The 17,658-nt window shown below is 43.8% G+C and overlaps 1 protein-coding gene across 28 annotated transcripts in view; it reads right to left on the bottom strand.

The window, feature by feature from the left end:
* The window catches only part of HECTD1 (HECT domain E3 ubiquitin protein ligase 1), a 111,805-nt gene extending 99,186 nt beyond the window's left edge, over window positions 1-12,619 (bottom strand). For 18 of the 28 annotated variants that reach the window (XM_073997179.1, XM_005561025.4, XM_073997172.1 and 15 more), the window contains exons 1-2: window positions 12,208-12,619; window positions 10,637-10,797 (exon numbers count right to left, since the gene is read on the bottom strand). In XM_073997179.1, coding sequence (XP_073853280.1) covers window positions 10,637-10,776 — 140 coding nt within the window. In that variant the 5' untranslated portion in view covers window positions 10,777-10,797; window positions 12,208-12,619. Of the gene's footprint in view, window positions 1-9,818; window positions 9,887-10,636; window positions 10,798-11,831 lie in introns of those variants that run through there. The other 10 variants (XM_073997167.1, XM_073997171.1, XM_005561024.4 and 7 more) reach the window with 5 other exon arrangements.
* Between the last annotated feature and the right edge of the window lie 5,039 nt (window positions 12,620-17,658).

The following is a 17,658-nucleotide window of genomic DNA, read 5'->3' on the forward strand; positions in this document are numbered from 1 at the left end:
CAGAACCTACAAAGAACTCAAACAAATTTACAAGAAAAAAACAAACAACCCCATCAAAAAGTGGGCAAAGGCCTCTATATTTTTTTAGCTGACAGAAACTTTGGTAATCATCACAAAAGTTCCCTGAATTTAATCACCTATGGACCCCTGGAGTACCAGGTTAGAAACCCTCACAGACAATGTTTCTCATTCCAGCACTTCTCTCTGCTGTCCACTGAAAAGAAGCACATACACAGTTGCTGTCTGTTTACAGAAATTCATTTAATTTTTTTTCTTTTTTTTGAGACAGAGTCTCACTCTGTCTCCCAGGCTAGAATGCAGTAGTGCAATCTGGGCTCAACACAACATCCACCTCCCAGGTTCAAGCGATTCTCATGCCTCAGCTTCCCGAGAAGCTGGAATTACAGGAATGTGCCACCACGCCCTGCTAATTTTTGTATTTTTAGTAGGGACGGGATTTTGCCATGTTGGCCAGGCTGGACTTGAACTTCTGAGTTTAAGTCATCACCTGCCTCAGCCTCCCAAAGTGCTGGGATTACAAGCATGAGCCACCGTGTTTGGTTCATTTATTTAACTCTTGAGGATTATACGTATTTAATATATCAATGAACATTCCTTCTCCAGAGAAGGGTCAGGGCTGATCAACAAAAGTAATTCACTTCCCTATTACTCTGTCACTGGGTAGAAGAAGAAAACAGGTCAATATAGAAAAGGCAGGTACAGGTCAGGCATAGTGGCTCACACCTGTAATCCCAGCACTTTCGGAGGCCAAGGCAGGCGGATCACGAGGTCAGGAGTTTGAGACCAGCCTGGCCTATATGGTGAAACCCTGTCTCTACTAAAAAATACAAAAATTAGCTGGGTGTGGTGACACACGCCTGTAATCTCAGCTACTCAGAAGGCAGAGGCAGAAGAATTGCTTGAACCCGGGAGGTAGAGGTTGCAGTGAGCCGAGATCGCACCACTGCACTCCAGCTTAGACGACAGAGCGTGACTCCATCTCAAAAAAAAAAAAAAAAAAAAAGGCAGGTACATTTATCATAGAAAGTAAGGAAAGTACTTACTGATACTGTTACTATTTCTGCTACAAAAAAAGAATACAATACTCTTCCACCTGCACACTAACAACCAGTTTCTCAACTCCACAAACACCTTCCAGGGCATTTTAGGCATTAGGTGGAAAACAGGTCCAATATAAGGAATTTCTTCAATTCACTCCTTCACCATCTGGATATTAGCTATTTGTGTGCCAGGCACCATGCTCAGCAATGGGAAAACAAAGATGAGCTCGTAGTCCAGTGAAGAACTCAAAATATAGTAAAGTGGTAGTAGTGTATACATGTGAGAATATGCAGGAGGGGTCTTTGAAGACATTTAAATTTAACCCAGTAGGTAAAGAACCCAACAGATTCTGTAAAAGGCAGTAGTACAGGCAAACCAATTTTTAAGAGTATAACTCAGGACCACGCACTGTGGCTCACACCTGTAATCCCGGCATTCCGGGAGGCCAAGGCGAGCAGATCACCTGAGGTCAGGAGTTCAAGACCAGTCTGGCCATCATGGTGAAATCCAGTCTCTACAAAAAATACAAAAATAAGCCTGGCTTGCTGGCACACACCTGTAGTCTCAGTTACCTGGGGGACTGAGCCACAAGAATCACTTGAACCCAGGAGCAGAGGTTTAAGTGAGCCGAAATCACATCACTGCACTCCAGCCAGGATAACAGAGCAAGACTCCAGCTCAAAAAAAAAAAAAAAAAGACTATAACTCTGGTTATAGTTAGCTTTGATGAAAGGATGTCTGTTACGAAGCTACTAGCACTATCTGAGCATATTCACTTTTCCATACCAATCCCAGATACTACCACTCTTTTTAATCTCATACTTCAAGAAGAAAATAATCATCAGATGCAAATCTCTTCAATTTTATTTACTTATTCAAGACAGGGTCTCACTCTGTAGCCCAGGCTTAGTGCAGCGGCACAATCCCAGGCTCACTGCAGCCTCCACCTCCGAGGCTCAAGTGATCCTTCCCACCTCAGCCTCCTGAGTAGCTGTGACTACGGGTGCAACCATAACCAACTAATGCAACCATACCCAACTAATTTTTTATTATTTTTAGAGACAGGGTCTCACTATGTTGTTCAGGCTGGTCTCAAAATCCAGGATTCAAGCTATCCTCCCACCTCTGCCTCCCCAAGTGCTGAAATTATAGGCATGAGCCACCACCCCCAGCCCTTCAACTTTTTTTTTTTAAGAGACAGAGTCTTACTCTGTCACCCAGGCTGGAGTGCAGTGTTGTGATCTCAGATCACTGCAACCTCCACCTTCTGGGCTCAAATTATTCTCATACCTCAGCCTCCTGAGAAGCTGTGATTACAGGGGTGTGCCACCACACCTGGCTAATTTTTTGTATTTTTAGTAGAGATGGGGTTTCGCCATGTTGGCCAGGCTGGTCTCGAACTCTTGACCTCAAAACTGATCCACCCGCCCAGGCCTCCCAAAGTGCTGGGATTACAGAAAGGCATGAGCCACCACGCCCAGCCCCAGCGCTTCAACTTTTTACCATCAAACCCAAAACATGGGCATCTAACGTCTCCATCTTCTCTGTTATAACGGTAGTATACAACTTCTTTCTTAGTAGACTGGCCTAAAACCAATCCCTCCACCAGTAGATCAGGGTTTTGCTACTCAAGGTGGGATTTTCTGACCAACAGCTTCTGCATAATCTAGGACCATACTAGAAATTTAGAGTATCAAGCTTCATACAAGACCAACTGAATCAGAATATGCAGCTTAACATGATCCCCAGGTGATTCTCATTATGCACATTAAAATTTAAGAAGCACTGCTTCTATACAAAAGCCAATTCTCTCCCAGTTTTTCAGAATCCTTACCCTGGGGATTATTCACTCGCTCTCTTAGCTCTTTGACCTTTAAGAGAAAAAAAACTCACACTCCTTTTCCAATTCAATTCTTCAAAAAAGTTTTCAAATGTCCTCAATTTCATTTCCCACTCACTCCTCAACCCATTTAAATCTGCCCCTTACCACTACTCCACTCAGCTCTCATTAAGATCAATGACCTTGAGAATGTTGCTAAATCTAAAGGACATCTTTTCATCTTAACCCTACTTGACCTCTCACTAGTATTCAAAACAATTGCCCTTTCTCTTCTTGAATCATTTTCTTTCCTGTGTTACACGTGCGCTAATGATGCAAAAGCAATGGTGGATAAAACTGCACGTGCTTTAACATGAATCAAGGCACTAGCACTAAGCTGTACTACTAGTTAACTGTATTCTTCACTGCCAAGCACTAGTATTAAGAAAAAAGCCAATTTCACCAAAGAATAAACTACATGATGCAACAAAAGTATTAAATCTACTAAATCTCAACCCTTGAAGATATATCTTTTCAATATTCTACTTAAAGGAAATGGGAATTAATTATAAAGCACTGCATACTGAAGAATCATGGCAAAGTACATAACTTGAGAACTGAACTAGCCACTTTTTTCTTGCAACACCATTTTTACTTGAAGGACTATGAGACAAACTGATTATTCAGACTTAGATATCTGGCAAACATTTTCTCAAAATTTAATCACGTATGCCTTTCATTTCAAGGAAAACAACAGTATTTGATGCCAATCATAACACTCAACTTAACAAGCAAAAATGACAATTTTGGAAAACTTGTATTTCATACCATAAGCTTGCCAGCTTCTGAATATTTAAAAACTTGTCTGATGAGAGTGGTAGTCATATTAACAAATACGACTTTTTGGCACTGTGGAATGAGATATGTCCACATTTGGAAAATATATGTAACTCAGTGGACTGATATTTTCCACATGACCAATGCATGATTTTTGCAAAAGTAAATATGGGTAAAATAGTCACTCAAAGTATAAGACAGACCATCAGATTTTAATGTAATGGAGTATAAGTTCACTGACATGATATCAGAATCCACATTACTATAACTAATATAACTGTATAACTAATCCTGGCAGGGTGCAGTGGCTCATGCCTGTAATCCAGCACTTTGGGAGGCCAAGGCAGGTGCATCACTTGAGGTCAGGAGTTCGAGGCCAGCCTGTCCAACATAAAATACTAAAAATAAAAAAATTATCCTGGTTTGGTTGTGTGTGCCTGTAGTCCCAGTTACTCAGGAGGCTAAGGTGGGAGAACTGCTTGAATCTAGGAAGTGGAGGTTGCAGTGAGCCAAAATTGTACCACTACACTCCAGCCTGAGTGCGAAACCCTGTCTCGCAGGAAAAAAAAAAAAAACAAAACAGAATCCACATTATAACTAATCCTTAAGAAACTATCACTTGTTGAATTTTGATATGTTATTAAAGAAGCATATCCATGATTATGTTAAAAAAATATAATATTCTTCCCTTCCCCAAATACATCTGTGGATGATTTTTTCATATATTTCAATCAAAACAATATAATGCAACAAACTGAATGCAGAAGCAGACATGAGAATCCAGCTATCTTCCATTAAGGCAGACTTTAAGGGGACTTGCAAAAATGTAAATTAATGCCACTATCCTCCCAAAATATTTTCTTTCAAAAAAGTTATTTTTCAAAAAAAAAATTTTAACGCATAAGGGGTTTATTATTATAATAATAATTTTTTTGGGGGATGGAGTCTTGCTCTGTCGCCCAGGTCATAGTGCAGTGGCGCAACCTCGGCTCAGTGCAAGCTCCGCCTCCTGGGTTCTGACCTGAGGTCAGGAGTTCAAAATCAGCCTGGCCAACATGGTGAAACCCCGTCTCTACTAAAAATACAAAAATTAGCCAGACGCGGTGGTGCGCACCTGTAATCCCAGCTACTAGGGAAGCTGATGCTGGAGAATCACTTGAACCCAGAAGGCAGAGGTTGCAGTGAGCCAAGATCGTGCCACTGCACTCTGGCCTGGGTGACAGAGCAAAACTCCATCTCAAAAAAAAAAACTTCCTAGTTTCATTCTGAATATGGCAAATAGCAGTAAGCATATTAACATAAACAAAAGTTCTTCAGGATCCACAATAATTTTTAAGAGCTTAAGGAATTCCTGAGACCATAGAGTTTAAGTATCACTGCCCTAGACCTCAAAATCACATCCCATAGCCACAATTAACCTCTACAGGCGCTTGACTCTAACATTTTTCTCTAATCCAGGCTTCACCTCCAATTTCCAGAGTCCTTTATACAACTGCTTCCTTAATATCTCCCGAGTTGTCCCAAAAGTACCGCATACTCAACATATCCAAATCCAAACTCATGACCTCAATACCTCAAAACATGGTCCTCTTCCAGTGTTCTCTCTCAGTGAGAGGCATCATCATCCATTGTAACCTCAGTCATCCATGACACTTCCTTCTCACTCTCTCATATTTAATCATTTGATAAGTCCTGATTATCTTGCCTTCCAAATCTCTCTCAAATCTATTCAACTTTCTACTTTTACCACAAAACCCTCTGTCTCTCTGGATCACAGCCTCCGATCAAGTCTACAAGCATTTGTTTGTTTTGTCCCCACTTCCTATCTCTCCTTACTCATCCTTCCTAGCTCTAGGAAAAACCACTTCCCCTTTCTTGGCCAGGCACGGTGGCTCGTGCCTGTAATCCCAGCACTTTGGAAGGCCAAGGCGGGAGGATCACTTAAGCTCAGGAGTTCTAGATCAGCCTGGGGAACCTAGTAAGACCTTGTCTCCATCTAATTTTTTAAAAAAAGAAAAAATGATCATGCCTGTAATCCCAGCACTTTGGGAGGCCAAAGCAGGCAGATCACTTGAGGTCAGGAGTTCAAGACCAGCCTAGCCAACATGGTGAAACCCCGTCTCTACTAAAAATACAAAAAGTAGCCGGGCATGGTGGCATGTGCCTATAATTCCAGTTACTGGGGAGGCTGAGGTAGGATAATCACTTGAACCTGGGGGGGTGGAGGTTGCAGTGAGTTCAGATCGTGCCTTACACTCCAACCTGGGTGAGACAGCAAGACTCCTATCTCGAAAAAAAAAAAAAGAAAAACCACTTCCCCAAAGACCACTCTGCCCATCCCCACCTCTCCAGGTCTTGTCCCTGCTTCATGCTGTCATAGTACCCTGAGCTTTTCCTTCATGACACTTAACACAGTTTGCAACCACAATTTTTTCCCACAATTATGTCTTCCCTATTAGACTATTAGGCACCATAAGGGCAGAGCCTGTATTTGCTTTGGTCATCATACCTTTCCAAGACCTGACATAAAGTAGACAATTTAAAGGTTAAAAAACTTGTTTCTGTACAGGTATTTTTTTACCTTTTAGTGTAAACATACCAAAAAAGATTTTTTTACCACTGTGTTCAACAGCTTTGGAATCCAGATTCAAAATGTTCCTTGGATATCTCTTGAAGGATACACTAGAAAATGATTAACGGTGGCTTCCGCTGGGAAGAGGAACCAAGTAACCAGGAGACAGGAAAGGGAAGACAACAGACTTTTTACTGTATATGCTTTTGTGCCCTCAAAATTAAGTGACATCATTATTTTTTAAATAGAGCCTTCTGGTACCTAAAAGCATCTTCTGAGATGTTCAATTTCCAGAGGACATAACTTTCAAATTAAGATTTAGTAGCAAGATCTATAAATGTCCATGATACACATTTATAACATTAATACATATAATGATCACCTATTTTGATGTGAATACAAAAGTACTCATTAGCTAACAACTCATATTACTTTTTTTTTTTGGAGGCAGGGTCTCACTCTGTCGCTGAGGCTGGAGTGCAATGGTACAATCTTGGTTCACTGCAACCTCCATCTCCCAGGTTCAAGAGATTCTCCTGCCTCAGCCTCACAAGTAGCTGGGATTACAGGCACATGCCACAATGCCCAGTTAATTTTTGTATTTTTAGTAGAGATGGGTGTCGCCATGTTGGCCAGGCTGGTCTCGAACTCCTGACCTCAAGTGCTGGGATTACAGGTGTGAGCCACCACACCTAGCCATATTACATTTTAGAGCTCAATCATACAACAAGTAAAAGCAAAAACCAATCTTGAACATGTTTTACTTTCTGGAGCATTACCTTGATAAGTTCAGGCATTAATAAGAAGCACTGACACATCATAGAAAAAGTTATATTCCTTTAACTTTAAAAAGACACTGTCAAAATGGGTACAAACAGTGGAGGGCCGGCTGGGCACAGTGGCTCACGCCTGTAATTCCAGTACTTTGGGAGGCTGAGGCAGGCGGATCACGAGGTCAGGAGATTCAGACCATCCTGGCCAACATGGTGAAACCTCGTCTCTACTAAAAATACAAAAATTAGCCGGGGCATGGTGGCGCATGCTTGTAGTCTCAGCTACTCAGGAGGCTGAAGTAGGAGAGTCACTTGAATGCGGGAGGCGGAGGTTGAGTGAGCCGAGATCGCGCCACTGCACTCCAGCCTGAGTGACAAAGCGAGACTCTGTCTCAAAAAAAAAAAAAAAAAAAGTGGAGAGCCATGTACAATACTAAGTTAAAGAAAAAAGAAATCCTTGACTATTATCCCATTTATTTTCAGAAAAATCCTGCAAGGATGAGGAAACAGACTCCAAAGGCTATCATACAACTATTCACTGGAAAAGGCAGGTATCTGAACCCAAGTCTATCCCATTGCAGAGGCCATTGTTTCTACCACACCACCTGCCTTTCTTGACTAAACAGACGTGTAACTATCAAGACAAGCTAACTAGGTAAACATATTATCATGACATACAGGCATGTTTTGCTTTATTAGACAGAACTAAATCCTATTTGCTACTACTTTATGAAATCAAGGAGGCCGGGCGCGGTGGCTCAAGCCTGTAATCCCAGTACTTTGGGAGGCCGAGGCGGGTGGATCACGAAGTCAGGAGATCGAGACCATCCTGGCTAACATGGTGAAACCCCGTCTCTACTAAAAATACAAAAAAACTAGCCGGGTGTGGTGGCGGGCGCCTGTAGTCCCAGCTACTCGGAGGCTGAGGCAGGAGAATGGCGTAAACCCGGGAGGCGGAGCTTGCAGTGAGCCGAGATCGCGCCACTGCACTCCAGCCTGGGTGACACAGCGAGACTCCGTCTCAAAAAAAAAAAAAAAAAAAAAGAAATCAAGGTAGTATGAAAGATTTTTACCAATATTCAAAATATGCACATCATCTTGCTTTTTTTGCCTGCCTTGAGTTGTTTAAAAGAATTTTAAAAGACCTTCCCAAAACAATCACTTTATTCATGCAATAAAGTGCTAAAATAAAATTAAAAATTAGATATTTATTAATGACGGTATCAGTGGGTAGCCCACTTTACTCAAAACACTTAACATACATTCTCTCCTTTAATCCTCCCAAGCCCACTGGAAAAAAGACTACTGGCTGGGCACGGTGACTCACAACTGTAATCCCAGCACTTTGGGAGGCTGAGGCAGGCGGATCACGAGGTCAAGAGATGGAGACTATCCTGGCCAACATGGTGAAATCCCATCTCTACTAAAAATACAAAAATTAGCCAGGTGTGGTGGTGCGCATCTGTAGTCCCAGCCACTCGGGAGGCTGAAGCAGGAGAATCACTTGAACCTGGGAGGCGGAGGTTGCAGTGAGCCAAGATTGCACCACTGCACTCCAGCCTGGGCGACAGAGCAAGACTCCGTATGAGACTCCATTTTACAGGGGAAGAAAGTAAGACTCTCAGGGGCTAATGAACACAGCAGACTAAGAATCTGAACCCAAGTCTCTGAGGCCACAGCCCATTCTTTCCATCTCCCTATGCCTGCCTCACTAGCTTCAAGAAGGAACCAGGACAAAAGAATATCTGGCTATATAATGAAGAAAGCAAACTAATGTTTAAAAACAAAACAATCACAATATTAAATCAAATGTCTAGTGTTTGGAGGTTACTGGTATGGTACACCAAACATGGCTAACCCCTTCAACTTGAAATACTCTTGTACCTTCACATAGTAAATCACATCTGACTTAACTTCAGGTTCGTTTCCTTAAAATTACATTATAAAGCCAGGTATGGTGTCACAGCCTGTAGTCCCAGCTAGTGAAGAGGACGAGGCAGGAGAATCACTTGAACCCAGGAGTTCGAGGCCAGCCTGGGCAACATAGTGAGGCCCCAGTTTCTTAAAAAAAAAAAAAAAAAAAAAAATTACATCATACTATATGTGAATAAAGCCTAGAAGGGAAAATGGAAAAAATAACAGTTGTTATGTTAGGACGGAAGGATTTTACAGAGATAAATTTTACATTTTAAAAATTTCCTTTAAACTGTTTTAACATGGCAACACTTTTTTAAATGTCATAACAAATACCTCTACTACATATTAGTACTAAACAGAAGCTACGAAATGACAACTGACTTGATTGACAAGTATAAGTTTTAAAATACCAAAAGTAACTTCCAGGTTACCCCTAATGAAATCTATGAACACAATTTTTAATCTTGAGAGTCAGGATGAGGAAAACAATTTTAAAAAAATAAATTTTTAAAAAATCTACTTTACTATAAATCCTGCTAAAACAAGTGTCAACTAACGGCTAAGTTATTCTTACATACTCAAAACTCTGCCAATGACAAAAACCGGTGGAAATAAATGGACCACTAACTAACTGTAATTTGGAAATTTTATTAATAAGGATTTTTATCTTAGTACTGTTTTAACAAGAGTTACAACTGAAAGTTACTCAATAATCAAAAATGAAGGTACTTTAAAAATTTTGCCAATTGAGTAATATAGACTTTATTCCCACCTGAAACACATTAAGATAATTATATCAAATTTTAGGTCAACATCTCAAACATTTTCTACTAATTACCTTAAAATGGCATTAAAATGAATAAAGAAACATCAGAGTTTTCAATTACTTATGATTGGAGTTCAAAACTGTAAATACAAATATAAAATAAACAGTAAAAATTAAACACATGTTCAACACTCAGAAGAATGGTTATTCTGACTGGACAAGTTATGACTTATATAAGAGGAAAAAAATGGCTTTAAGGCCTATCTAGTATGAGTTATCTTTTATATTTTCGCATAAATACTAAGTTATAACCTCTCAATAAAATTGTTTAAACTCCCCAAACTTCAAAATATTTCTACTACTCCAAATTTTCTACTCTTCCGATATATGCTTAAGATTCAATTTATATCGTCCCAAACTGAAATTTACAAACCAATGATCTGCTTTAACAAAAGTATTGTCATATGATAACATCAATGAAGAAATGAGCAGTTCAAAACATATGTTTATTATCATCTCTTATTCCATAAGTCAATTTCATGGTACAGAAATACATACCTTTAAGAATATAAATATTTGTATTTTCCCCAGTTCATGACATATTTTGAAAATGAATCAACCAAGCTATGGGTTAAAATTAGTATTCCTACTAATCCCCATTCATTCAACAAATATGTATTTGTGTCATCGTAATTATCAGTCCTAGAGTTACCTCACCTACCAATTTTTATTTCTTGGAAAAGTGTAAATACAAAACTCTTCAGGAATTTTTTTAAAGATACGTGTTAAAATTCACTAGAGAAATTTCTACACAAACTGAAGTCAGCGAATGGTTGAAAACAGATGTCACTACAGTAACCCAAAGGAAGATGATGAAGGAATGTACTTACGTTTCAAAACAACGATCCACGTTGTCAGACATCAAAAGCAGCATGCATAGCTGTTCAAGGGCTATTAGTTGCATGTCCCTTTCATCTCCCTGTCCCATCTGTAGCCATTCCAGCAATGTATCTGGGTCCACATCTGCCATGGTTTTTTAAAAGCCTCTTTGCTTAAATTTGAAAAGTAAAGGGGAAAAAGTCCTTTAAATGTCCAGGACTGATCAGCTTGGGCTTAAATTTTTCCTTTACATCTGCTAGAACCAAATTTTCATAGTGTCCTCCTAGCAATTAAAAAAGACTGCTAAGTACGTTTGGACATAAGAGTGCTTAATGCAGTTTTTCAACTTTCCTCATCCGCCAGGTTTAACGTACAGATATCACACCAAATGAAAACCGGTTTCGCAGAGTATATAAGCTGATTAGGTTGCTGCTTAACTAGAAACCAGAGCTGTCTGTGTCAAAGACAGTCAAGCTTCAGATCCCACTACTGCTATCACTAAAGTCTATGCCAAAAAGCAAAGAACACCTAACTAAAGGTTCTGTTTTTTCCGGCAAACTTCATCCCCCTCCTTCTCCACCCAAAACTGATCTTCAGATAAGGGTTAGATTCAGTATTTTGAGGAAACTCTAAACACCTTGATCCAATCCCCCTTCAAATTGTTTCTCCTTCAAAATTACCACCAACTTCACAAATTCTGCTGACTTCTCAATTTACTTCTATTTTAAAGATGTCCAAATACAAACGACAATTATATATAAGATTTATCTATGAATAAATAGTTGGTTAGGAATTTTGGCAGTCGTGACAACTATTCTTAAAAGTTAAAAAAAAAAAAAAAAAAGAAAGACTAAAAGTAAATGCAATGGACTAGCAGGTTACGGATCCGAATATAGGCCAACCTAGAGCCCTCTTTCCCATCTTCACAAGATAGGGCAGTTGGTTAAAAAAACAAAAAACCGAGAAGCAGCCCTAACAGGCAAGTCATTACAAAAACGCCCCGTAAGCGCCCTGACTGGAGGACAGCTCTGGGTCCTACGTAACGCAGCCGCAGGTGTGGGAAGCCGGCGGCGGGGCGCGGTAGGCACCCAACGGTGGCGACCAGCGGGGTTGACCCCACACCCGGGGCCCGGCTGAGCCGGGAGCTGAGAGGCGCTGGTCCCCACGCTCCGGTTTCCCAGCACCAAACCCCACTAAGTTAACTACCTGTGTCTAGGAGGAGGGGAAGTTCTGGGGAAGCAGCAGCAAGCCTTCGTGCCCGAGAGGAGGCCGCCGGGCCAGGCAGGGCGCCGGGTCTCCCGGGAGCTGCGCCCGGAACTCGAAGGCCTGGCAGCGAACCCTTCTCAAGGGCAAAAGGAGCCGGCCTGGGGCTCTGGCGCGGGCAAGCCGGGCCCCACCGCCGGCAGGGCCCCGGGAGGGGAACAAAGGGGCCAGCGGGGAAGTCGGCAGCAGCCTGGCCGACCTCACTTGGCGCCGGGGTCTCGCTTTCCGCCAGTCGCCGGGCGTCCGGGATCCTGGCCCCCACGCAGGGCCCTTCCGACGGTCCGAGGCGCTCCCGCCTCCCCTTCCCGCAGGCTCTTACTCGGGCTTGTCGTTCCAAACCGCTCGGATCCAGCTCCCAGCAGGCCGCGGGCAGAGCCAGGCCCGGCCGCGGCCCTAGAGTTCCCAAGAAGCCGCAGGCCGCGCAGGTCGAACCGGGCAGGCGGCACAGGAAAAGCCGCGCCTCGTCCCTCCCCTTCCTCCGCGGGGACCTGGTGACAGGGAAGCGAGAGGTTCTCCCGTGCGGCAGCAGCCAGCGCACGTCCCGTTCCCAGCACGCGGCTCCTCAGGCCCTGCAGCTCAGAGGCCCGCGCGGTGCTGCGGGCGGCGGCGGCGGCGAGGGGGGGGAGGCCCAGTCCATCGCGAACCGGGAGGGGGAGGGGAGGAGGGTCGAGCGAGAGCCAGGCGGGGAAGCTGCCGAGGGCAGCCGAGCCCTGCGGAGGCGGAGCAAATCCGCTCCCCCGGCGGCGACCCCGCCGGCGGCCACCTGGGGCGCTGCGGAGACGGCCGACCGCCGCACAGGGGCGCCAACTGGGGACGCCGCGTCGCCGCCGCGTCGCCGCCCCTGCCCCGGCGCTCTTGTCCCCGCCGCCTCGGGCTGAGTCGTACGTTTATGCCGCGACTTTTCTATGGTGCGCCCTGGCGCCCTTCTCGCTTCCCTGTCAGTCCGAGCGCGCTCGTGCACGCACGTCCAGTTTGCTCGGCGCGGTGGCTAACACTTTGCGCACTACTGCGGAGGGCGTCGCACCGCACAGCGCAGCAAAGCTGCGGCCCAACCTGTCCCAGCTGAGCCTTCTGCCCAGGCCACCCGCACTCCGCCAAGATCTTCCCTCCTCGCGCACGGAAGTGCGTCGCTTAAGGAAGGCGCCTCCCCCAGCTCCTGGGAGGCCGACCGCCCGGCGATTCACCCCAAAGAAAGCCCTTCAGAGCAACCCTGGGAAAGAGATGCTGCCGAGGATTATCAACGTTGTACAGATGAGACACTGAGGCTTCAGGAAAGCGCAGATGCAGGCCTAGCGCCGTGCCCGGTCGGCAGCAGCACTGAGAGTGCACTTTTGACTACGTTTCTTGTGGCTTGTGGTCACAAGTATGTCTGTGGTTATTCTTTTCAAACTTTATTTCACACACGCATTAAGAATAAAAGATGAATGGTTATAGGACGTACTTGGAGCCCGGAGACGTCCTACTGTACTCTCACTTTTATCCTTTAAACAAAAAGAAAAATCAATACATGGTAGTATTTGAGATATGGTCCCTCAAGCAACCAGAGGAGCTGCTAGGTATGAGTCAAGAACAGCATTTAGGGCTGCTGCGGTGCCTGTAATACCAGCACTTTATGATTTTACCCTCTTGAGACCCGGAGTTCGAGACCAGCCTGAGCAACAGAGAACTCTGATCTCTGAAAAAAAATTTAAATTAAAAAAATAATTACCCAGACGTGGTGACGCACACCTGTGGTCCCAGCTACTGGAGAGGTTGAGATGGGATGATCCCTCGAGCCCAGGAAATTGAGGCTGCAGTGAGCTTTGATAATGCCACCTCACTTCAGCCTAGGCGACTAAGCAAATTTGTCATTTCCAAAATACTGGGTTTTTTTTTTTTCTTTTTTACTGGTCCCTCAGAAAAAGAATCAGTATTTTGGAAATGACAAATGTGTACTTCAGATAGCTATCTGCGCATGTCCCATTGTCGCAGGTAATGGTCCCTTAAGGTATCTTATTAACGAAACAAGAGAAAAAGAGGATTCAACTATTTTGTCACAACTCCAACCCATGAGGATAATTATTTAGATGTCATGAGTGTGAGTTGGAGCTCCCAGGAAACTTCAAGAAGGAAGTGGCATTCCCTCTGGACCTTGAAGAATGGGTACAATGTGGACACTAAAAGGAGAGGAAGAACGTAAGCAAAGCCTGATATATTCCTAGACATAGGAAAGGTCACCTGTGCCCCCAGCAAAGAACCAATGGTAAGCAACAGAGAGAAATTTGGAGCTCAAGTGGGGAAGGCCTTGAATAAGGAATGCAGAAATTAGGCTGAGCTAAGTAGCAAGTTCTGGACTACAACGCTGGAAAAATTAGTCTTAAGAAGACTACTTATGGGAAGTGTCCAGAACGATTAAAAGGATCTATCTAGACAAGATTAGCTGGAGGTTGCTGAAATGCTCCAATAATGGAGGGGAAAAAAAAGTCTAATTATTGGCAATATGAATGGGGAAGAAATCTAAAAATAATTTTTGAAAGAAGATATAGCAGAATTTAAATGATTAACTTAAAAATTTCTGTCCGGGCTCCATGGCTTACACCCGTAATCCCAGCACTTTGGGAGGCAGAGGCAGGGGGATTACTTGAGCCCAGAAATAGGAGACCAGCCTAGGCAGCATAGGGAGACCCTGTCTCTAAACATAATTTTTTAAATTAGCTGGGTGTGGTGGTGCACACCTGTAGTCCCAGCTACTGAGGAGTCAAAGGCAGGAGGATCACCTCAGCCCTCGAGGTTGAAGCTGCAGTGAGCCATTATCATGCCACTACACTACAGCCTGGGCAATACAGCAAGATCCTGCCAAAACAAACAACAACAACAAAAAAAAACCTTACCTGAAAAGAGGACTTGGAAGCTAGGAAAATGGTGATGCAATTAACAAAAAATAGAAAAGTTAGTAAAAGGGATTATACCTTTACCAAGGTTTTTTTTTTTTTTTTTTTTTTTTTTTTTTTTTTTTTTTTTTTTTTTGAGATGGAGTCTCATTCTGTTGCCCAGGCTGGAGTGCAGGGGCACGATCTCGGCTCACTGCAAGCTCCGCCTCCCGGGTTCAAGTCATTCTCCTGCCTCAGCCTCCAGGACTACAGGTACAGGCACCCGCCACCACACCTGGCTAATTTTTTGTATTTTTTAGTAGAGACGGGGTTTCACTGTGTTAGCCTGGATGGTCTCGATCTCCTGACCTTGTGATCCTCTCGCCTCGGCCTCCCAAAGTGCTGGGATTACAGGCGTGAGCCACTGCACCCGGCTACCTTTACCAACTTTTTAAGATATATTTTTTTTTATCCTGCACTATCTCTACATGTACCACCCACTTCCTGCCTGCAAGGTTAATGACTAGTGTGCTTTAAAGAAACCTTATCAAAAGAATGCTGTGATGCTTATTGCACTTTTTAAAGATTTTATTATCGTATTTATTTTGGTTTTTATTTAGAGGCTGGGTCTTGCTCTGTGGCTCAGGCTGGAGTGCAGCAGTGTGATCCTAGCTGACTGCGGCTTCCAACTCCTGGGCTTAAGGCAATTCTCCTGCTCAGCCTCCGGAGTAGCTGGGACTACAGGCCCACGCCACTACACCCAGCTATTTTTATTTTTTTGTAGAGACAGGATCTAACTATGTTTCCCAGTCTGGTCTCCAACTCTTGGGCTCAAGCAGTGCTCCAGCCTTGGCCACCCAAAGTGCTGGGATTATAGGCATGAGCCACATGCCCGGCCCATGTTGTTATTTTAAACTCAAACAGAAAAGAAGAATTCAAGCATGAGATCCCAGAACAAGAGCATTAAAGGGAAGAAATGAAGTTGTGAAGACAACCAAATATCCAGGTAAAGGCAACTGACCAGACTTGAATACTTATCCCAAGAAACCAGAAACTGTTTACATGCTGATTTCCCATTGCTTACGAAATCCAAGAATCATAGACCATTGAGAACTGCTCTGTGCCACGCACAGCGTAAGGCTCAGTAAGTCACAGACCCCTTTCTCAAAAAAGGTAGATGTAAACACACTCCTCTGTGTCTCCTCTATCATGGCGCTTATTAGGTGATGTTGTCAGGTACATGCTGGCAACATTAAGGAGGTAGGAGATGGCATCTTGGAAAGCTTTGGGAATGAAATGTGAATTAAATCTCAGATGTTGAGTCAGAGCTGGCCAGATAATTAGGAAAAGCATCTGGACAGGCACAGAGGTACAAAGAGTGTCCCTCTTGGCAGAATGAAGCAACAGGCTGCCTTTTGGCGAGACTCCACTTTGACGAAGGAACTTCGATGTGTACACAGTCGCTGGGATCAAGTCACACGACTATTAATTAAAAGGAAGATATTCGTCATACAAATCTAAACTCATTTCATCAACTGGTATGTACTATGAATTAATTTTCTAAAGTTAATCTTATAGTTATGAATAGCACAACGATATAGCATTATGTTTTTTGTGTATCAGAGGCATAATTGGTAGATGTAAACCTATAAAATATGCTACAGAAAATGTCTGTTTGGACATGTCTTCAAGTTTGAACTACAAATGTAAGTGTCCCTGGCTTTCCTCAACTTCTGTGAAGTTCTGGGTATGAAAGAATGTGGGCTGGGCGCGGTGGCTCAAGCCTGTAATCCCAGCACTTTGGGAGGCCGAGACGGGCGGATCACGAGGTCAGGAGATCGAGACCATCCTGGCTAACACAGTGAAACCCTGTCTCTACTAAAAATACAAAAACTTAGCCGGGCGAGGTGGCAGGCGCCTGTAGTCCCAGCTACTCGGGAGGCTGAGGCAGGAGAATGGCGTGAACCCGGGAGGCGGAGCTTGCAGTGAGCTGAGATCCGGCCACTGCACTCCAGCCTGGGTGACAGAGCGAGACTCCATCTCAAAAAAAAAAAAAAAAAAAGAAAGAAAGAATGTGGTCTGCAATTGGGAACAGTGGGAAACTAAGTTTGGTTGGTACCTAGAGTGGTGTTAGTGGCTGGAAGAGATCATTGAGGTTAATTGAAGACAATTTCTTAAGGGTCTTGAGCACCATAATGAGTTTGAACTTTGCTCTTTGGGCAAGGGGAGCTTTTGGATATTTAAAACAAGAAAGTACGGAGATGCCGTGTAGGTTTTAGGATCATTAACCACTTTTTTTTTTTTTTTTTTTTTGAGACGGAGTCTTGCTCTGTGGCCCAGGCTGGAGGGCAGTGGCCGGATCTCAGCTCACTGCAATCTCCGCCTCCCGGGTTCCCGCCATTCTCCTGCCTCAGCCTCCCGAGTAGCTGGGACTACAGGTGCCCGCCATCTCGCCCGGCTAATTTTTGTATTTTTTAGTAGAGACGAGGTTTCACCGGGTTAGCCAGGATAGTCTCGATCTCCTGACCTTGTGATCCGCCCGTCTCGGCCTCCCAAAGTGCTGGGATTACAGGCTTGAGCCACCGTGCCCAGTCCATTAACCACTTTAAAGTTAAAATCTGTTTCCATTAAGCTTTACAGTTAGCAAGATATGTTTTTTTTTGTTTTTGTTTTTTGTTTTTAAGACAGAGACTCGCTCTGTCATCCAGGCTGGGGTGCAGTGGCACAATCTCAGCACACTGCGACCTCTGCCTCCCAGGTTCAAGCGATTCTCCTACCTCAGCCTCCTGAGTAGCTGGGATTAAAGGCCTGCGCCACCATGCCTGGCTAATTTTTGAATTTTTAGTAGGCACAGGGTTTTACCATGTTGCCCAAGTCAATCTCCAACTCCTGGGCTCAAGGGATCTATACACCTCAGCCTC

The sequence above is a fragment of the Macaca fascicularis genome, chromosome 7 (genome assembly GCF_037993035.2).
Source record: "Macaca fascicularis isolate 582-1 chromosome 7, T2T-MFA8v1.1".
NCBI lineage: Eukaryota > Metazoa > Chordata > Mammalia > Primates > Cercopithecidae > Macaca > Macaca fascicularis.